This window comes from Carcharodon carcharias, chromosome 3 (genome assembly GCF_017639515.1).
Source record: "Carcharodon carcharias isolate sCarCar2 chromosome 3, sCarCar2.pri, whole genome shotgun sequence".
In the NCBI taxonomy this organism is placed as follows: Eukaryota; Metazoa; Chordata; class Chondrichthyes; order Lamniformes; family Lamnidae; genus Carcharodon; species Carcharodon carcharias.
In genome coordinates, this window is record NC_054469.1 from 159547534 (window position 1) to 159571202 (window position 23669).

Here is a 23669-nt window from a genome sequence, read left to right on the forward strand (position 1 = left end):
ATCATGCTTGCTAAATCAAAAGTGAAACGAGAGTTTTGGTGGGTGAGAACAGATGCTGCATGTGAGTGTGATCAGTGGGTGGGTGGAGATGCAGGTCAGCTCAGATGGTCAACTGAAAGCAAACTCCAGCAGGCAGCATTGAAAATGCTCAAGATATTGAGATATGTGTGATGCGCGAAGGATCTGCTTGTGTAGGAGAATGCTTGGACGAGGCTCCAAAAGGCCCTGCCACACAAACACTTCTCCCTCTAGAATCACTCATAGATCTGCTGTGTGTAGCTGAACTGTAATGGGAGAGGGATGCACTGGGATGATTCGCGAAGCCTGTCAATGAAGCTGAAAGACACCATTACACATGATTCAGTGAAGGTGAATATATTTTCAGATTGTAAAGTGACAAATTATGTTCACCCGTGCAACCAACTGTGATCAGGATTTATTAACTTTTGAATGCCGTAAGCTTCTAGGTGCTGCCCTGACATCCGCAGAAGAGGTGGAGACAACCTGTGCAATGGTTGGCCCTGTTGCCTCGACTTCGGTTTGTGTCCCCGGGAGAGTGGAGAACTTGGGGGCCCCGGCTTGCTTTGTCTGTCGTCCTGTTGGTCAGCTGCTCCCTCTATGGTGACAGAGGACAAGGTTGAGGGGGTCACGGGCAAAGGGGACTTGGAGGGAGAGTACAGCCTCTGAGATTCCAGAGTGGATGACCCAGGGGTGTCCACCTGCTGCTCCTTCTGCCTTCGGGTGCCCGAGGGCCCCAGCCTAACTCCTTAAGAGAAAGGAGCACCTGGGGAGACATCGAGGTGCCCCGTTTTCCCCCTTGTGTTGCCGCAGCAGGAACTTACCTATGGCTACTGCGATAGAGTGCAGGTCTGAGTGCATCTCCGCATTCTAGGAGCCTTTATTTCTGGTCCATCTTTATCCTTTTCCATAACTACCTTAAACCTTACTGAGTTATTGTTGCTATCACCAAAATGCGCCCCCACTGACATTCTACCACTTGCCTGGCTTTGTTCCCCAAAACTAGGTCCAGCACCGCCCCCTCACTTGTAGGACTTTCTACGTGCTGGCTTAAAAAGCTCCCCTGGATATATTTTATGAATTCAGCCCCCTCTAAGCCTTTCACACTTTGTCAATCCCAGTTAATATTGGGGAAGTTGAAATCCCCTACTATTATTATCCTATTATTTTAATACTTCTCCAAGATTTATATACATATCTGCTCTTCTATCTCTCCTTGACTGTTTGAATAGATGGCTGACCCTTTTTGCAGGGCTTTGGCACTGACCACCGCTGCCACCATCTCCCATATTGGATTGGTGACCTTGCTTACTGGTCTTTGCCCAGAACAGGGGTGGAGGACATCATGACGGGCCTCCACTGCGTCCAAAAGGCATGCAAGGGATGCATCATTACACCAGGGGGGCTGCAGTCTTCTTGCCTTTTGGGGCCATGTCTTCCATGCAGCAGACCTGGGCTGAAGAAACAGAGCTGTGCGCACAGCTCCACTTTAAATATGGCGCCTGGCATGATGAAGCAGCAAGATGATGGCCCGCCATTGAAACATTGTGTTTCCCCAGAATGCATAATTAATGAGGCAGGATTGGGATGATACGGTGTGAAAAGCCGCCATTGTGGCCAGCTGGTAAAACATCCCTTTTCCCACCCGCTACTGCACTTAGTGCAAATCTGGGACGATTCCACCTTTAATCTCTCATCATAGGACAATCCCCTCATCCCAGGGACCAATCTAGTGAACCTTTGCCATACCGCCTCCAATGCAAGAATATCCTTTCTTAAGTGTGGAGACCAAAACTGCCCACAGTATTCCAGATATGGTCTCACCAAAACCCTGTACAACTGTAGCAAGACTTCTTTATTCTTGCACTCCAAACCCCGTGCAATAAAGGCCAACATGCAATTTGCCTTTCTAATTGCTTGCTGCACCTGCATGCTAATTTTCTGCATTTCTTGTACCAGCACATCGAAGTGTCTTTGAACATCAACACCTTCAAATTTCACAACTTTTAAAAATATTTTGCTTTTATATTATGACCAAAGTGAATATCTTCACACTTCCCTACATTATACTCCATCTGCTTCTTATTGCCCACTCACTTAATCTGTCTATATCTCATGGCATCACCTCTGTGTCCTCCCCATAGCTTACCTAGCTGCATCAGCAAACTTTGATACATTACTCTCTGATTCAGCACAGATCCTTGCAGCACTCCAATATTCACTGCCTGCCAACTTGAAAAAGCCCCATTTATGCCCACTGTCTGCTTTCTATTTGTTAACCAATCCTCTACCCATGCTAAAATGCTACTCGCAACTATATGAGCCCTTATCTTGCCTATTGATCTTTTGTGTGGCACCTTATTGAATGCCTATTGGAAATCCTAGTATACTGCATGTGCTGGTTCCCCTTTATCTACCCTACCAGTTACATCCTCAAAAAACTCTAATAAATTTGTCAAACAGGACTTCCCCTTAGTAAAACCAGGTAGACTCATTCTAATCATACTATGCTTTTCTAAATGCATTGTTAAGACTTCCTTAATAATAGATTCCAGCATTTTCCCAACAACTGATGTTAGGCCAACAGGCCTATTGTTCACTGATTTTCTCTCCCTCCTTTCATGAAAAGTGGTGTAACATTTGCCTACTTCCAATCTAAGGTTCCCGAATCTAAGGAATTTGGAAAATCTCAACCAGCACATCCACTATTCTTCAGCAATCTGTTTTAGAACCCTAGGGTGTAGGCCATCAGGTCCCAGGGATTTGTCAGATTCTAGTCCTTCAAGTTTTGCCAGTACTTTTTTCTGCTGAAATTAATTTCTTCATGCTTTTTAGCCTCTAGGTTACCATCTATTTCTGGTATGAAACTTGTGTTTTCTACTATGAAGACAGGCCCAAAATATTTGTTCAATGCCTCAGCTTTTCCCTCAGTCCCCATGATAATTTCTCCTGACTCTGCTTCAAATGGCCAACGTTTACTTTAGCTACTCTCTTCCTTTTTTATATACTTATAAAAACTCTTACATTCTGGTTTTATATTCCTGACTAGTTTACTCTCATATTTCATTTTTTCCATTTTTATCAACTTTTTGGGGGTCCTCTGCTGGTTTCTAAAACACTCTCAATCTTCAGGCTTGCTACTGGCTTTCTTCTTTTAATCTAATGCTATCCTCTCTTACTCTTACAGATGGGTCTTTCTCGCTGAGTTTTTATTTTTCAATGGAATGTATTTTCGTTGAAGGTTTTGAATTTTCTCTTTAATTATTTCCCACTGTTCATCTCCCTCCATACCATTTTAGTCTATTTACCCAATTAACCTTAGCCAGTTCTCTTGTCATACCTATGCAATTAGCTTTAAGTTTAAGATTCTTGTTTGTGATTGGAGTGTGTCACTTTCAAACTTAACATGGAATTCAGTGATATTATGAACACTATTTCCCAGAAGTTTTTTTTACCATGAAATTCCTAATTAACCCTGATTCATTACACAATACTAGATCTAAGATAGCTTTGTACCTAGTTCCACAATGTATTACTCCAAGAAATAGTCACAAAAACATTCTACAAACTCATCTTTTAGACTACACTTGCAAATTTGCTTGTACTAGTCTACATGAAGATTAAAGTCCCCCAAAATTATTATATTGCCTTGGTTATAGGCTCCAATAATTTCTTGTTTAATATTCTGCCCAACAGGATAACTACTGTTAGGGGCCTATAAACCACCCCCACCTGTGTTTTCTGACTCTTGCTATTCCTAATTTCCACCCACACTGATTCAACTTGACGATCTTCTGAGGCCACCTTTTATTCCATTCTGTCTGTCTTTCCTAAATATATTCCAAGTTCTGCTCCAGCTGTGAGGAGATGTCCTTAAACCTGGCACCAGGCAGACAACGTAACCTTCGGAACTCCAGGTTGCAGCTGCAGTGAACAATATCTACCCCCTGGCTGTACTGTCTTCTATCATTACCACAATTCCTCCTTGCTCCCTCCACTTGAATAGCATCCTTCAATATGGTGCCATGGTTAATCCACTCACCCATCTTGCAATCCTTCTCCTCAGCCACGCAGGTAGCAAGCACTTCGTATCTGTTGGACAAAGTCAGGGGCTGAGGCTCTTCCATCATTACATGCTGATGCCCCATACCTGCCTGATTCGCAGTCAAACCCTCCTGTCCCTGACTATTGACTAACTCGAAAGTTCTGCCTAACTTAAGTAGTGTGACTGGCTCCTGGAACAAAGTGTCCTGGTAACTCGCCCCCTCTCTGATGTCCCGCCATGTCCGCAACTCAGACTCCAGCTCAGCAACACTGAGCCAAAGTCACCTAAGTTGCAAATACTCTCTGCAGATATGGTTGCCCAAGCTTGCAGTGTATGCCGCAGATTCCCACATACTGCAGTCACGGCACACCACCAACCTGCCGCTTATGTCCAACAATTTACACAGCTAAAGTAATAGAAAGTTGCACTTAGCTTGGAGAAAAGGAAGGAAACTCACCAACTACTGAAGGCTGAAAAAGTAGAAAAAGGAACATCTCTTCACCCAAATGCATCAAACTTACCATCTGAACCAAATCCCCAACCACTCACTCCACTACCACCCATTCTGACATAATCTACCATCCTTATGCTCCTTTCTTTGTATGTGCTTAAAATCTCTCTGCTTACATATAGCACCTCTGATGACTCACTAGCTAGGTCAGCTTTCTGCTACATTAATTATCACCTATGGAGAGCATCTAATTTCAGCTGATTGATACATAACTGCCACTTCAGGCAGCTCTCTGTTTAATTAGGCTGTTAAACTAACAATGTTTGAAATTACAAACCTAATTCTTAATCTAAATTTAAACTTAGGAAAAGCTTACCAGAACTTACTACCTGAACCAAACTCCCAAATACTCACCCGATCTACATCTCACTCAAGTGTAGTCTCTTGTCAACACACCCCTTCCTCACAACACAAAGTTAAAACTGACTGGCTTTTTACTGTCAGGTTCATCCTTCTCTTTTTTTAACAAAGGTGTAACATTGAAATCCTCCAGGCCCCTAGCACCATCCCTGTACCTAAGGAGGATTGGAAGATTTTGGCCAGCACCTGGGCAATGTCCATTCTTACTTCCCTCAGCAAATTAATATGCATCCATCCATACTGGGTGGCTTCTCCATTTTAACTTATGCAATCCTTCTTAACACCTGCAATCCTTTTTAGTATCTCTTGTTTGTCTATTTTTATTTCTTCCAGTATTCTTTGTTTACTGTAGCTTTGGCCAAGACCTTTTCCGTGCTAAGCACCAATGCAAAGTATTCATTTAGTACCTCAACCTCCTTCCGGAGGCCTTCTGCCTCCACCAATAGATCTCCATTTGGTTCCTAATTGATTCCACCACTCAACTAACAAGCCTTATACTGTTCATATGCATATAGAAGACATTTGGATTCCCTTTTATGTTAGCCACCAATCTTCTCATACTATCTCTTTTCCCATCTTATTTCCTTTTTGCACTTCTCCCTGTACTTATCATATTCTGCTGGATTCTCTCTTGTATTATCAAGCTGAAATCTGTCATATGCTCCCCTTTTCTGCTTCATCCTACTCTCTTCATGATCTAGGGAGCTCTGGTTTTGGTTGTCCTCCCTTTTCTCCTTGTGGGAATGTACCTAGACTTTTTTTATTCATTCATGGGCACCATTGGCTAGGCCAGCATTTATTGCCCTTGTTCAGGGGACAGTTAAGAGTCAGCCAGATTATTGCAGAATTGGAGTCACAGGCCAGACCAGGTAAGGATGGCAGATTTCCTTCCCTAAAGGACATTAGTGAACCAGATGGGTTTTTATAACAATTGACCAAAGTTTCAGATTAACTCCAGATTTTTATTGAATTCAAAATCCACCATCTGCCATGGCGGGATTCGAAACCCAGAGCATTACCCTGGGTCTTTGGATTACTAGTGCAATGACAATATCACTGTGCCACCACCTCCCCTCCCCTCCCCTCCCCTGTACCCAAACCAACTCCTCTTTAAGAGCTGCCCATTGTGCCATTAAATTTCTGCCTGCCAGTCTTTGACTATAATGCACTTGGATCAGTCCCTCCTCAATTCACTGAAATTAGGCTTCCTCTAGTTCAATGTTTATATTCTCAATTTCTCATTGTCTTTCTCCATAACTAATTTAAACCTTAAGTTACTATTCCCAAGGTGGTCCCCGATGTGGCATTCTCCATCTGATCCACTTCATTTCTCAGAATTAGATCTAGTAATACCTCCTTTCTCACTCTGCAGGAAACATCCTGATCAAAATAATTCTCCTGAATCGTTATGACATAGCAGATGATGTGCGCCAGGCGGACTAAATCCACATGGGAAACTTGGTCATGCTATTGCACGGTTTTGCAATTTGTATTTATTACAAGAAGATGTGTGCACTGAATTCAAAAGTAATGAGTCCACTAAGACCTTTAGAAATTTTAAAATTTAAAATATTTATTAACAACATAAAAGATTTCAAGCACATACATAAGACTACAATTACTTAATACTATAACAACTCCTAAAATTCCTAATTAACCTGACTCACAGTTACACGCCTCCTTTAAGGCAAAAGTCCAAAATAGATTTTAGTTTTTTTTTAAAAAGCAGCAAGTTAATATAGTACCCACTTAACAGTGGAATTCCAAATGGCTTTCTCCAACTTTAGTTATTAGACACAACAGACTTATGCAAAAATGGCTGAAGGTTTCTTCAAAGCTGTTTTACACATTCCTGTTGGATCTTACATGGCCCCCAACATAGCTTTTCATTCTCCTTTTTTTATGTTTCTCTCTCTTTAATATGTAAATTCCATTGTTCCATATATCTTTGGAACCTTTCCCATAATATAAAAACTTTTGTGTTGCCAATATTGTCAGTAACCTTTGAGAAAAATAAATACATGGCTTAGCCTTGCTTATTTGGTTAGTTTTAAACATACTAACATCCTTCTGAAATCCAAATAATCCCTTCACTTATCTAAAAATGCAAACTCCCCTCACACATTATATGCTAAGACAGCATCCATGTTTACTCATTAGCATTTCAAGTACATTTCTACACCTAGCTTCATTTGATAATTTCAAGCTTGCAGTCTGCCTGATCCAAATGTAATTAAGTCACAAAGACAGAATCATACACACTCGCACCTACTTGATAATAAACCTGGATAAATTTATTATACTTTCGTAACAGAATAACTTGAGAACTTTCTCCCGTTCTCTGCACTTAACACAATCACTGCCCTATTTAATATTGGGAGTACTTAAAGTTTCCCATTATCACTACTCCATTGTTCTTGCATTTCTTAGTAATTACCTTGCAAATCTGCTCCTCAATCCCCTTCCCATTATTTGGTGTCCTAGAAAATACATGAAGTAATGTAATAAATCCTTTTTTGTTTCTTACCTGTCTTTGATCCCTCAAGGACATTTTCTCTTTCTAGCATATTTTCCTTCCCTGTCTCTCCTGAATAACATCCCCAGGAACATTAAGCATCCAATCTCCCCTTACCCCTCTATTGAGCCAGGTCTGAATTGTTATAATCATATTCCCATATTCCTACTAGGCTATTTGTGTCTGCAGCACATCAACCCTATTAACCACACCTTTTTGTATTTTCTATTTTCTCATCTAATTCTGTATTATTTCTAAATGTGACTAGCTATCTCAAACCTTGTGCACCTTGTTTCTATATTTTCAGACTACATTTTGGTGCCTAATCCCCTGTTGTATTAGTTTAAACCCACCCTCACAGCACGAGTTAACCTGTCTGCAAGGATCTTGCTCCCAGCTCTATTCAGGTGCAACCCATCTCTTTTAAACAGGACCATCCTGCCACAGAACTGGTCCCAATATCTCAGGAATCTGATGCCCTCCCTCCTAAATCATATCTCACACATTAACCCTATTTTTAGTCGCACTAGTGTGTGGCATTGGGAGCCATCCAGAGATTACTGCCTTTGAGGTCCTGCTTTGTATCTGTTGCTCTAACTCCTTGAGCTTTAACTGTAGGACTTCAGTCCATGTGTTATTGGTTCCAAAATGAAGTACAACTTCTGGTTCTTACCTTTTTCCCCACAGAATATTCTGCATCCTTTCAGCAATGTCTCTTACCCTGACACCAGGAAGGTAACATACCATATGATCACATGTCAGCAGTAGCAGAACTGCCTGCCCATCTCCCTGACTATCGAACCCCCAATTATTGCTGTGTTTCTACACTTTGCTGTACTCCACTGAGCAATCCTTTGCCTCATGATGCCAGGCTTGGGACCACCCGCCTTTGAGATGTTGTCACCTTCATTAGTATTCAGTGTTGAATATGAATTTGAGAGCACCGCACTCACAGAGGATTCCTGCACTGCCTGCCTCTTCCTATTCTTCCAGATAGTCACCAAGTTGCTATTCTGAACTGTATCTGGCTGTGGGGTGACCACTTTCTGGATCCTGTGATTCAAGAAACAGCCAGCCACCCTTAAGCCCTGTGGTGAATCCAGCTGTCTCTCCAGTTCAGAAGCCCTCAGTATGGGCAGAATATTGCACTTGACAGACTGGTACACGCCCAACCCGAACGAGCGTAAAATGATGAGCGATGGTGTCGGGCGAGCGTTCCGACGTCATTGCACTGTCGTGCGATATTTCAGTCTGCAGGCGTGCGCGGGAGTCAGCAGCACACCCACCAACAATTAACAGTCCTATTAAGACTATTAAGGTTCTAATCAAATTAAATTTTTCGCAGCCTGTCTAACCTTACAGTTTGTGAGCAGGCGAAAAGGCCAAGCAGCCTTTAGATTTTTTGCGAAACCTCATCCACAGGCAGGATGAGGTTTCGTTCAGTGATTTTAAAAAGTAAAAAATTTTCAAACTGATTTCTAACATTTTAAAATTCTTTATGTTTTATTTTCAAAATTCTTCAGGCCCCTGAGGCAGCTCTCTGCCCCAAGGTGCTTTTCCTATGCGCACCCCGGTGCATACGGACACTCCCACGCTCGCGCTCCTCCCACCCCAACCCCGGCAGCACTGCAGCATGCGTTTCACACTGGCTGGCTGGTAATTGGCCAGCCAGCGTGAAATCCACGTTGGGCCCAATCGTGGGCGACAGGTGGCTCCTGGGCCCGCCTGCTGCGCCCACCCGACGAGGGCAAAATTTTGCCCTATGTGTTCAAGCAGCTGGAGGCTCACATTTGTAGGCACTATCTACAAATTTGAACTTCTTGGACACATGAAGTTTCCTGAAGTTTCTATTTGATACAGGAATTGAAGGCTGCGAGTTGCAGCTGCCCTTGCATTCTAATTTGAAACTTAAAATAAACTCCTTAGATACAAGATGACCATTCAAATAATTGCTGTTAACTGGCTCTAAACTACACTGCTTTTTTTTAATACGATCCTCAAAAGCAAACTCATCAAAAAGTAACTATTTACTCAAACTTAACACAAAGTATCAAGTTACTAAACAGAGAGATCCTAAATATTAGCTGTCTGGATACTTAACTGAGATAAAATCCCTGAAGAAGGGTCACACAGACTCAAAACGTTAACTCTGTTTCTCTGTCCACATCTGCTGTCAGACCTGCTGAGTTTTTCCAGCATTTTCTGTTTTTATTACTTAACTTAGATCCTCAGGTTGTATGGTACCACTCCTTTTGAGGAACTGCATTCCTCCTCTCCACCAAATTTTGATAATCACAAAATCTCAGTTTCTACTCTGTTTGCAAACTACTCCAATTCTGGTTCACCCAGCTCCGTCATAGGAACACAATTCCTGTCTTTCATTTTTCCTTGGCATTACCCTCTAAATCATGTGACTAATACAATGAGAGATCTGGTATTATAATAGTTATGAAAGGATTGTAGGTTTCACCTTACACAGACCACATATCTCAAAATACTTGTGTTGTCCTATCATCAAGGCAAAGCACTTACCCTCATCAGGTCATCTTGCTTGAATCAGACTTCTCTTCATCATTGGAATGATAGAATCAAAGAAGCTTGCAGCACAAAAGAAGGTCATTTGGGCCATTGTGTCTCTACTGGCTGTTTGAAAGAGCAGTTGTACTTAGACCTACACCCCCACTTTTTGTCTGTAACCCATTGTCTATCGGTCTTAGTAAAATGGAAGTAAAGATGAACACTATGTAAATTGCCTCCTAATTTGGAAACCATTTAGCTGATCATACCAGTGCCATTGAGATTTTATTCTAGACCCGCACCTATAGATTAATAACAAGGCATAAATTTTTATTCCCTGTGCTTCAAATCAAAGAATTTACATCTGTAGAACAGTTAATAATGTCCATTTAGTTCAGAATAGAGCGAGTATTACCTTAATTTGCAATTAAAATGTTGTCTTGCTCTCTAGACATCCTGGGAATCAAGCACGCTTGGATTTTGGTTTACCGAATTATTGGAGCGAAATCGTCAATTTAATTCCTGGATTTTTGAAGGGCGACCAAACTGCTTCTGGATGACTGGCTTTTTTAACCCACAAGGATTTCTAACCGCAATGAGACAAGTAATGCTAATCTCCTAGTATATAGTATATTGGTGAGATTTTGTACAATTAACATAGATGCCTGATTTGAATTAATATTTCTGAAGATTGTGCAGGTGAAATTATCCACCATTCTACTTCAAATTTGACCATAGTTCTCAAAAATAACACAGTCTGATTGCCTGCTAGTTCTTTGCTTAAAACTAAGGGTTTTATTTTGTTACCGCTAGTCTTGATTATTTCAACTCTCTCCTCGTCAGTTGCCATTCTTCCACACTCCATAATCATGAGTTCATCCAAAACTCTACTGCCAAAATCCTAACTCACACCAAGTCTCATTCACTCACCAGCCCTGTGCTCACGACATACATTGGTTCCCAGTCCACCAACACCTTAATTTTAACATTCTCATCCAGGGGAAGGACTTTTCAGTCAGTGTGCGAGGGCAGGCCCGACACGCCGACACATAAAATGACGCGCGATGACATCGGGCGTGCGTCCCGACGTCATCGTGCTGAGTTGCGATGCTTCTTTCGGCGGGCACATGCCGGAGTCGGCTGCGGCCCGCCGATTTGTAAACGGACTATTAAGGCCATTAAGAAAGTAATTGAAGGAATCATTAACGCTGCCCATCCAACCTTAAGGTTGGCGGGCAGGCGAAAAGGCCAAGCGGCCTTCATGTTTTATACGAATCCTCATCCACGAGCGGGATGAAGTTTCCTAAAGCTCTTATTAAATAAATTTTTAAAATTTTCATAAATATAAAAACATGTTCCATCGAGCGAACATGTTTAAATAAATTTTTAAATCGTTTATTTAATAATTTCAAAAGCCCTTCAATCTCCCTGAGGCAGCTCCGTGCCTCAGGGAGATTGAAGCGCTCTTTCACGTGCATGCCCCATCTCTTCCTCCTCTTCATGCCAGCACAGATAGCACTCTACCTGTGCGGGCCAATTAAGGCCCGCCCAGCGTAATACGCGAGCAGTGGTGCTGAGCGCTACCGTGCGGGCAGGGGGAGGAGGGAGATTTGGGTCTGGAACGCAGTTCACGCATGGAGTTGCCTCAGGGAGATTAAAGCACTTTTAAAAAAATTAAATGAGTGCAATAAAAATTTAATGAAACATGTCCCCTCATGTGACTGTGTCACATGAGATGGGACATGTTTTTATTTTTCAGAAAATTTTTTTATTTAATTCGTAAAAGCTTTAGGAAACCTCATCCCGCTTGTGGATAAGCTTTCCTAAAAAACATATAGGCCATTTGGCCCTTTCGCCTGCCCACCAACCGTTAGTAAATAAATTAATTAATTAATGTGACTTACCTCGATACTTACCCAAGAAATGTTACGCTGGTTAATACCTAGCCTAACTCAATGGTTAGCCGGTGTAACAGAACTGAGCACCAAAACCGACACCTCAAACATAACCCCCCACAATCTGACCACACTCCCAGCCTGATCCAACTTCCAGTCGACTAACCCCCGCCCAACTACCCCCACTTGATCCAATTACCCCCCCCCCATTCAACCACCTCTCGACCAACGCCCAACCTCCCAATCACCCAACCATCTATTCACTCACTCATTCATTCACTAACTGACTGAAAGACTTGGACATTTAAAAACTCACCTGTATAAATTTCTATTTATCTTTGCTTCCTAGCTATTCAACCCCGTGGCAACCTGATGTCACATGGGCATTTCTTGGAACCTATTGATGTCTTAATTAGGAAACCAATTAACCTTCTTTCAAAATAACCCCCAGCACAATTTTGTTCTTAAAGGGACATTGCACAAAAGAAAACACAGGCTATTTTCAGCACATGAGTTATCAAGACATAGGCCAGAATTTTACATTGGGCGTGTGGTCGCGCATCCCAAATGCCTGAGAGTATATGACGCGCGATGACATGTTCACCAGTAACGAGCTCCATGATGAGGTGCATGTGCTTCACTGGCATAGCTTCGCATAGCTGCTGCGGCTGCTTTTGAATCAGCCGCCAGGTCCTCATTGGACCCGGTGGACATTGAGCTCACGCCCCTTCTCACTGTTGCTGCTGTCGCATCTTACACTGGGCGGGCCTTAATTGGCTTACATGTGTAAAATCACGGTGTGGAACTGTTTGCGGGCGGCGGGTGGCTTCCCGACAGCCCCTGCCAAGCCCACACGCCGAACATAAAATTCTGGCCATAGCTACAAACCTATAACAGGTAACATTCATCTTCAGCAAGGTGCAAAAAGGCAGTAGCAGATTGGTTTTCTTTTATACACTTTGCCCGATTCCCTTTCAAGATTTGTTTTATAAATATATATTTAAAGGTGTAAGACTAGTAATAAGGCTTTGCCATTGCACATTAAAGAAGCAGTGGTGATTCTCAGTTAAAACACACATCCCTCACAGAAGTTCTTTCATAATATTCCTTTGAGAAGCAGTTAGCAATGCATTCAGTCAGCATGAACAAAATAATTACTATAAAACTGAAGAATTTAATCTTTAAATCTCTGAGGAACATTTTGTTCATCAATCTTTCAAGCTTTAGAATGGGAATTGGATTATTAGGTTTACGTGCACAGCAAACGCTACATCAGGAATCTCACACCCAATTAAAGGTGTAATTTTGCATAGCATTTCAGATGCACAAGGAATTCTATTTTATGTTGAAACATTCAAAAGCATTCAACCTGCTAAAGATATACCACCATAGATAGTTTTAAATGTAATGAAATAATTTAGATTCATACTGGAAAAGTATATTCAAGTACATTGACTTCAAAGATCTGAAACACTGGCTCAGATCTTCTGGTCAGTGTCAATGCTCCACGCATTGACGCTGTCAGCGAAGGTTTCTGCAAGTTGGCCCTTTTGCAATTTTTCAGCTGAGACTTCCAATTCTGGCTCTAGCACCGAAGGGTCAATGCAGTGCGGTCTTTCAATGAGAAGACTATCAGGCACAACAAAAGAAGACAAGGCACTCCCCCTTCCATGACAGGTAGCTGCTGTATTCAGGTAAGTCTTTAATGGTCCAAGCCTCTCAGTTGGTTAATGAATGGATGAGTGAGTGAGTGGATGGTCAGGTGATGGGGGCGCTGGTCAAGAGGTGGTTGGGTGGGGGGGGTGGTAATCAGGTCAAGTGGGGTTGGTCGAGTGGGGGTTAGTCAGCTGGTAGTTGGATCAGGTCAGGAGTGAAGACAGGTTGGGTGGGTGTCGGTTTTGATGCTCAGTTCAGTTATGCTGGCTGATCATTGAGTTAGACCAGGTATTAACCAGCGTAACATTTTTTGGGTAAGTATCTAGGTAAGTCCCGCTTATTTGGACCAAGTCTCTGACATTCTGCTCAGTGTCAGGGACATTCACAGACGGTCCTGGGCAACGGAAATCAGCCTATTGGAAGTTTAAGCTTCCCGGGTAACTTCTGTGCATGTGTGTGCATCAGAGCTTCCGATGGGTCTTGATGCGCATCTCCCAACTTATGCCCAGTCTCTAACGATCTGGATACCAGGATGCTCGGGCCATTAACTAAGACATCCTGCAGATATGTGATGGTTAAGTGTCAACATGTCAATATTTAAGAGTAGGGTAGAGGGTTGCTTGAAGTAAAGAGGGTAAAAGAATATGGACCTGAATTTTCCAGTTGGCGGGGGGGGTGGGGGGGCAGAGCAGGAGCGGGCGCGGACCCATTCGTCACCTGCGATCGGGTCCGCGCCGTCATTTTACGCGGGTGGGTCAATTAAGGCCCACCAAGTGTATTTCTCGACTCCCGAGGATACCGGGAGCAGGCGGGCGTGGACAGACCACCAGGTCCAATGGCAACCCGGCAACCTGTTTAAGTGAAGGCCAGGCAGCCTTCTCAAGGCTGCTCATAATTGGAAATACAAGGCCACAACAGAGGGCTTCTGGTGAGCAGGCCAGTCTGGAGGGTAGGCCAGCAGGACAGGCCAGGCCAGAGGATAGGGCGGGTGGACATACCAGACTGGAGGGTAGGGTGGGGGGCCACTGTGCCCCTCGTTTTTCGGATGACTGCCTTGCTGCCCTCCTCCAGGAGGTGGCAACACGGTGGGAAATGCTGGTCTCCTAGGATGGGAGGAGGAGGCCCCCTCACATGATGAAACATGCCTGGGAGGAGGTGGCAGAGATGGTGAGCTCCTGTGATGTGCTGCAGCGCACCTGGATCCAGTGCTGCCAGTGCTTCAACAACTTGTTGCAATATGGCAAGGTGAGTACCATGTTGGCATTGGGCATTTAACCCAGCAGGGGGCTCCCCTGGAGGCTGAATGTGCATTCCTGGCCTTCTACCCCTTCTAGCCCTCTCTACTTCCTCAGAGGAGCTGCCTCCAATGGACAGTTCAGCTCCCATTCCCAGGCTAAGGGAAGGCTTCCTGAAACCTGCAGGCCCAGAAAAGATTCCTCATTGCAGAGTGCTGACCTGAAGGTTAAGAATCCAAAAAAAGCAGCTAGTATGTGTTCTGAAGTACTGCAGATTATACAGGCAAGTTTGTAAAACTTTCAAAAATAAATACTTGACTGTGCACATTTGCGACCCCAGTGAGCCCTCTTATCCCACCCGTGGATGAGGTTAATGCAAATGTGTCCTACCCCGCCTGCCCATTGCGCCCATGCGCTAACCCGAAGATTGCACGAGCGCTGAAAAATTGGCGTTGATTGAACACTTAAGTGGCCCGTTAATTAATGGTGGGCGTGCGTCGGACATCATCATGCGCCTGCAGCTGACCTGAATTAGGGGCTGTGCCTGATTTATCCCAATTTTGTTGATTTGGTTTAATTGTTTTCATTTAAAAGATTATCATCGTGCGCCTTCCCAGATAAATATCACGATGGTGCGCGGTAACATCGGGACGCTTGCCTGACGTCACCACACATCATTTTACACATATACATGCAGGGCCCGCCCCCACACAACAGGAAAATTCTGCCCATGGAAACAGAGCAGCCACATGGGATTAGGACAATCCTATGGACCTCATATGGAGAATAAGCAACATGGTCCATGTTGTAAATTTAATGTAAAAGTGTGAAAATTTCATCTATACTTCACCTCTCATAATCTCACAATTTACAACTAAATATAGTGTAGGTTAATCTCACTAACAAGGTATTGGTAAGTATTTCATTCACTTTAAACATATACTATCAATTAAATAATTGTTTATTCACTGTTTTGGTACCTTATTGCCAAAAACAGAAAAAGTGCTTTGGAAAGTCATAAGAAGGCCACAGTGATGGAGATCTTACTGTAACATCATAAAAAGCATGATAGTGAAGTACTGATTTATACTTGGAAAAACTCAGCAGGTCTGGCAGCATCGGCGGAGAAGAAAAGAGTTCACGTTTCAAGTCCTCATGACCCTTCAACAGAACTGAGTGAATATTAGGAGAGGGGTGAAATATAAGCTGGTTTAAGGTTGGGGGGGGGGTGCGGGTGGTGGGGTGGTGGGGAGAGAGAAGTGGGGGGTGGTGGTGTGGTTGTAGGAACAAGCAAGCAGTGATAGGAGCAGATAATCAAAAGATGTCACAGACAAAAGAACAAAAAGGTGTTGAAGGTGGTGATACAATTAAACCAAATCAACAAAATTGGGATAAATCAGGCACAGCCCCTAATTCAGGTCAGCTGAAGGCGCATGATGATGTCCGACGCACACCCACCATTAATTAACGGGCCACTTAAGTGTTCAATCAACGCCAATTTTTCAGCGCTCGTGCAATCTTCGGGTTAGCGCATGGGCGCAATGGGCAGGCGGGGTAGGACACATTTGCATTAACCTCATCCACGGGTGGGATAAGAGGGCTCACTGGGGTCGCAAATGTGCACAGTCAAGTATTTATTTTTGAAAGTTTTACAAACTTGCCTGTATAATCTGCAGTACTTCAGAACACATACTAGCTGCTTTTTTTGGATTCTTAACCTTCAGGTCAGCACTCTGCAATGAGGAATCTTTTCTGGGTGTTGAAGGTGGTGAAACGAATGTGCTAATTAAGCATGGATGGCAGGGCACTCAAGGTACAGCTCTACTGGGGGTGGGGTGGAAAGACTAGCAGGGCATAAAAGATTTAAAAATAATGGAAATAGGTGGGAAAAGAAAAATCTATATAAATTATTGGAAAAAACAAAAGGAAGAGGGAAGAAACGGAAAGGGGGTGGGGATGGAGGAGGGAGATCAAGATCTAAAGTTGTTGAATTCAATATTCAGTCCGGAAGGCTGTAAAGTGCCTAGTCGAAAGATGAGGTGCTGTTCCTCCAGTTTGCGCTGGGCTTCACTGGAACAATGCAGCAAGCCAAGGACAGACATGTGGGCAAGAGAGCAGGGTGGAGTGTTAAAATGGCAAGCGACAGGGAGGTTTAGGTCTTTCTTGCGGACAGACCACAGGTGTTCTGCAAAGCGGTCGCCCAGTTTACGTTTGGTCTCTCCAATGTAGAGGAGACCGCATTGGGAGCAACGAATGCAGTAGACTAAGTTGGGGGAAATGCTGCTTCACTTGAAAGGAGTGTTTGGGCCCTTGGACGGTGAGGAGAGAGGAAGTGAAGGGGCAGGTGTTGCATCTTTTGCGTGGGCATGGTGAGCTGCCATAGGTAGGGGTTGAGGAGTAGGGGGTGATGGAGGAGTGGACCAGGGTGTCCCGGAGGGAACGATCCCTATGGAATGCCGCCGGGGGGGTGAAGGGAAGATGTGCTTGGTGGTGGCATTTGATGGTGATGCCACCACCAAACACATCTTCCCTTCACAACCCACAGGCGGCATTCCGTAGGGATCGTTCCCTCTGGAACACCCTGGTCCACTCCTCCATCACCCCCTACTCCTCAGCCCTGACCTATGGCACCTCACCATGCCCACGCAAAAGACGCAACACCTGCCCCTTCACTTCCTCTCTCCTCACTGTCCAAGGGCCCAAACACTCCTTTCAAGTGAAGCAGCATTTCACTTGCATTTCCCCCAACTTAGTCTACTGCATACGTTGCTCCCAATGCGGTCTCCTCTACATTGGAGAGACCAAACATAAACTGGGCAACCGCTTTGCAGAACACCTGCGGTCTGTCCGCAAGAAAGACCCAAACCTCCCTGTCGCTTGCCATTTTAACACTCCACCCTGCTCTCTTGCCCACATATCTGTCCTTGGTTTGCTACATTGTTCCAGTGAAGCCCAACGCAAACTGGAGGAACAACACCTCATCTTCCGACTAGGCACTTTACAGCCTTCTGGACTGAATATTGAATTCAACAACTTCAGATCTTGAACTCCCTCCTCCATCCCCACCCCCTTTCTGTTTCTTCCCCCTCCTTTTGTTTTTTCCAATAATTTATATAGATTTTTCTTTTCCCACCTATTTCCATTATTTTTAAATCTTTTATGCCCTGCTAGTCTTTCCACCCCACCCCCAGTAGAGCTGTACCTTGAGTGCCCTGCCATCCATTCTTAATTAGCACATTCGTTTCGATAATATCACCACCTTCAACACCTCTTTGTTCTTTTGTCTGTGACATCTTTTGATTATCTGCTCCTATCACTGCTTGCTTGTTCCTACAACCACACCACCACCCCCCACTTCTCTCACCCCCCCCAACCACCACCACCACCTTAAACCAGCTTATATTTCACTTCTCTCCTAATATTCACTCAGTTCTGTTGAAGGGTCATGAGGACTCGAAACGTCAACTTTTTCTTTTCCGCCGCTGCTGCCAGACCTGCTGAGTTTTTCCAGGCAATTCTGTTTTTGTTTTGGATTTCCAGCATCTGCAGTTTTTTGTTTTTATATTATTATTATTGATTTATACTTCATTGATAAAACTCATTACTTGTGATGGTGACTCTTTAATTTTAATTTAACAGGAAGTTACTCGTGCTCATAAAGGTTGGGCACTTGATAATGTGGTTCTGTGCAATGAAGTCAGCAAATGGATGAAAGATGACATCACAGCTCCTCCTTCAGAGGGAGTCTATGTATATGGGCTGTATCTGGAAGGAGCTGGATGGGACAGGCGAAATTCAAAGCTCATTGAGTCTAAGCCTAAAGTGCTATTTGAGTTGCTACCAGTCATCCATATTTCTGCTCAGAATAACTTGAGTAAGTATGCAATACATTTGCAACCCTTTAAAGTAACCAAAAGCTAAATTTAAAATATTAAAGCAGTATAATATAATAGATATAACTAGATGTCCAAAATAGATGTCCAAAAAGTATAATATGTTCCTTATTACATTTACACTATCTTGGGATTTTAGACTGGTGAACATTGGTAAAAAAATGCAATAGAATTTACCAATTGTGATCCTCTCTGATCCATACTTTTCTGGGAGCAATAGAAAAATGACTTGGCGGAGTAACTGACAAATTCTGATGCATGCATGCAGATTCATGAGAATATAGACAGCTTTGTACACAACTTGGCCATTACTCTATTGGTACATCAATCTCGCACAATTTTCAAAACCCCTTTTTCTGCATGCAGTTCTCTTTTCTGTGCATATGAAAGACAACATTTTAAATTGGTAGTTTGGAAATAACAGCTTACTGTTCACAGAATCACAGAATGGTTACAGCACAGAGGAGGCCATTCGGTCTGTCATGTCTCCAAAGGAGCAGTTTACCTAGTGCCGCTCCCTGACCTCCTCCCTGTACCCCTGCACGTCCTTCCTTTTCGAATAATAATCCAATTCCCTCTTAAATGCCTTGATTGAATCTGCCTCCATCACACTTTCAAGCAGTGCATTCCAGATCTTAACCACCGGCTGCATGAAAAAGTTTTCCTCATTTCCCATTGCATCTTTTGCCAGTTCCTTAAATCTGTCCCCCTTGTTCCTGATTGTTCCACCAATGGGAACAGTTTATCTCTATCCACTCTATCAGGGCTCCTCATGATTGTTCCTTTTCTTCAAGGTTAAGTAGTCATCATTAAGTTGCTATCTTTTAGATACACTGGTTTCTTATACAGATCTAGTCTTGCCTTAGGTACATTAATAATGATCACCATTTTTGACTTATTTCTTATTTCTTCACCAATATTTCAACTCCTCTGCAAACAAAACTCTTATCAGTGCCTTTGTCATCCCCAGATTCTACCACTCCAGAGTTCTTGCTGGCTGTGCATCCTTCACTCTCCATAAACTCCAACTTATCCTAAATTCTGCTGCATATATCCTGATTCACACTAAATCCCAACGACCATAACTCTCATCCTCATCTACTTACACTGATATCACATTCCCCAACATATTTCCTTTGCAAATTTTGTTCTTGTCTATAAATTCCTCCATGACCTTGCCCACACCTCATTCCAACAATCTCCCAGAAATTTACATTTACACTGAAAACTCCATTTCTCTTTCCTCTAACTCTGGCCTCCTGGGCATTTAAAAGAAATAATACCTCTTAAATGCAGAGAGTTAAATTTAGAATGTGGGGTATAGAATATTTAATTTCTAAGCAACATTTTCTTCATTCAGAGTAACCTACTGAATGTTTTAATATTCAATTCTGAAAAACTATGTATTACATCTGCACAGCTCAAATGTACTCAATTTGTTTCCTCTTCTGAAGGTGTAAAAGATCCGCGGTTATATTCATGCCCAATCTACAAAAAGCCAATCAGAACTGATTTTAACTACACAGCAACTGTGGACCTCCGAACAGTTCAGTCCCCTGAGCACTGGATCTTACGTGGAGTAGCACTCCTTTGTGATGTCAAGTAAACTGAATCGAGCAGTAACTGAGAAAATAATTTCATCAACCTTACTGGCATATAGACATTTATATTTAATATCCCATACCAGCTTTCAGCTTTACTGGAAAATAATTTTAAAATGGCTCTGGTTAGTATACAGAAAATAATAGACAATATAATTTCTAGGCTGTGATTTAAGAATTTTGTCTGATTTAATGTGATAATGGATATTTATTGATTACATTTTCTGTAATTAAGTTTAATTTTGACTGTGAATGCATTATCTGATGTTTTAGTTGGTGCCCGGACTCATGTACAAGAGTTGAAAATTGCTTTGTTCTATTGTGTTAGTGATAGCTATTTCTATTTTAGTTTATTTTGTGCACAAAGCTGTCTTATTTTATTAGACATACACCTGCAGAAAAAAATATTCAAAGCTAAACAGTTTTGAAGCTTATATGTCATATGGGATTGATATACTTGTAAAGATTTTTTTTGCAATAAGTACTGAATATCTGCAAACATGCTAAAGGTAATCTTTGTACCAGAATTGTCAAATAAATTTTATTAAGGTATAACAAAAAATTTACCTCAATTTTTATAGGTATATCACAAATAGCCTATTTTTAGCTACACATCTGTCATATTTCTTGTACTTCAAAACTTCTGTCAATGTCAAAAAATATTACTTCAAAGCATGAAAAATATGAATCAAGATGTCAATAAAAGGACTTTATTTTATGATATGTTTATTTGACCTGGAGGCTGGAAACATTTCCAAGGTGACAATTTACCTCCGTAAATGCCAATTAAACTTAAACTGTGTTACTCACAGTTATTAACTTTATGGGCAGGATTTTCTCTTGGTCGGGAGGGCGTGGTGGGCGGCCCCAGGAGCAGCTGGGAAAAGCTCCGCCTCCCGACTGTGAAATCACACTGGCTGGCCAATTAGCAGCTAGCCAGCCAGTGTGAGGCGTGCACTGCAATGCTCAGCGCTACCAGGGTGGGAGCAAGAGGAGGACGTGCACAGAAGTCTGTGCATGTGCACGGGAGCACACGCTGAAAGTTGCCTCAGGGCACGGAGCTGCCTCAGGGAGTTGAAGAATTGGAGGAACAATATTTGCAGTCACATTAGTATACTTAACCGATTCCATTATCGCATCCACCCGTCCCACCCACACCAGCCTCATCCCATGCCATTTCATCCTTACCATGCATTCCTCTCATGCCATTCCCTCCCTGCCATCTCCCTCCCATACCATCCTCATCCCCTGATATTCCATCTTTCCCATTCCAACCTTCTCATTCTAACCCTCCTTCCCACGCCATCCCCATCCCATGCTATTCCATCCTTTCCATGCCATCCCTCTCATGCAATCCCTATCCTACCCCTCAATTGCCATTCCCCCTCCCAGCTACTGTTCCCTCCTCCCATGCCGTACCCACTCCCATGCAGATCCCCCCCACCACTCGCCATGCCCAGCTCTCTCCTTCCCATCCTCCTTTGGCATCCAATCCCCTCCCAATTCCTCCAGCCAGCAGGATAAATTTATTACTGGGCTCTCCTTACATTCCTCTGTTCTTTTTCTTCAGTATAAAGGCCACCCTACCACTGCCACCACCAATGTTTGGCAGCCACACATGCATCATCCACTCCAATCCTCCATATGCCTCACGTGCCTCCGTGTGAAGCAGGATCAGCATGGGAGGAGGGAACAGTAGTGTCCCAGTAAATCAACCCACTGACCAATTAGCAAAGGATGGATGAACAAAAATGGTGTATTATTATGATGATAAATTGTTCATTTATATTATTGAACTAACTACTCAACTACAAGAAACATCATAATGACATTATGTCTGAACAAATGTTCATAGACCAGAAAGAGAACTTGAAATAAGAAATCTTTGCAACTCCAATTACTGCTGCTTTCATTTAGAAACATAAAGTTAGTTAAATTTCATTGACTGGCAATGCCATTTGAAAGGACTATTTCTGACTCGGCTGCAGTGATGCATCTGTTGACCAGTTTCCTCGGGGATTGATTCTTTAAAACTGTAGGAACTGTGACATTTTCTAAATGTCATTTTGCTTCAATTTCCAAACAGGGGACACTGCCCTGACCATGACTGATAATAACAAAGTTCTATTCTTTCTATTTTATGTTTCAAGATGATAATTTGTGTTTATGTTTTCAATGTGGCATTTTCTGCAAGTCTTTCTTATACTATAACTGTGTTGAGGTAATTGATATATTGCATGGACACACTGTAATTCATTTTTTTTAATGCTTTCATGGGATGTGGACATCACATTTTTACTGCCCATCCCTAACTGCCCTTGAGAAGGTGGTGGTGAGCTGCCTTCTTGAACCGCTGCAGTCCATGTGATGTAGCTACACCCACAGTGCTGAAAGGGAGTTCCAGGTTTTTCACCCAGCAACAGTGAAGGAACAGCAATATTGTTCGTCAGGATAGTGTGTGGCATGGAGAGGAATTTGCAGTGTCCCCATGCATCTGCTGCCCTTGTCTTTCTAGGTGGTAGAGGTTTTAGGCAGAATCGTCCCAAATTTGCACTAATTCCGGTAGCGGGTGGGTAAAATGACGTTTTACCTGCCAGCCGCAATGGCGGTTTCTCATGCCGTATCGTCCCAAACTTGCCACATTAATTATGCATTCCCAGGAAACATGTCGTTTCCATGGCAGGCGGGATCTCATTCGCCTGCCACGCCATCATCTTGCCACTTCATCACGCCGGGCGCACGCCTCTCAGTGCTTCCAGCCCAGGACTGCTGCACAGAAGACAGGATGGCCCCTAATGGCGCAAATACTGCAGCCCCTCCTCCATTGTAACAAGTCCCTGGAGCGCCTTTTGAACACCGTGGAGACCCACTGTGATGTCCTCCACCCCAGTTCTGGCCGCAGGATGGGCAGCTGCATCACCAATCCAGCATGGGAGGCAGTGGTCAGCATCAAAGCCCTGCAAAAGTGGGCAGCCACTCAGTGCTGCTACAGGATGAATGGTCTCATCCGTTCCACCAGGGTAATTCACTCTTCTCATCACAACTCATACACTCACAAACCCATCACACATCCACAGGGATCTCACACCTCAAGGGATAACACCACTAACTCACACACACCCTCACATCTCCATCGGGCTCATACCCTCTCGAGCTCACGTCCGTATCCTGTCTAGGGCTCTGCTCACCACACAAACATTCCACACACTGCCATGTGTCCTGCTCGAACCCATCTTTTTTCATGCAGGAGAAGCCTGTTCACATCAGCAGGGAGAGGTCCCAGACTGGGGGTGGCCCACAGTAGGCCCCTCACTCACTTTGAGGAGTGTGCCATCGCGCTGACTGATGAGGACATGGACCGTGCCTGTGGTGACGGTGAGGTCAGCAGTGAACACCCTCGTGAGGATCCTGCACCACATCATC

The 23669-nt window shown here is 43.4% G+C and overlaps 1 protein-coding gene across 1 annotated transcript in view; it reads left to right on the top strand.

Moving 5' to 3' along the window:
• Positions 1–20251, top strand: part of dnah5 (dynein, axonemal, heavy chain 5) — a 428506-nt gene extending 408255 nt beyond the window's left edge. The window contains exons 77-79 of the mRNA XM_041183995.1: positions 10418–10570; positions 18392–18626; positions 20100–20251. Coding sequence (XP_041039929.1) covers positions 10418–10570; positions 18392–18626; positions 20100–20251 — 540 coding nt within the window. The remainder of the gene's footprint in view (positions 1–10417; positions 10571–18391; positions 18627–20099) is intronic.
• The last annotated feature ends 3418 nt before the right edge of the window (positions 20252–23669 follow it).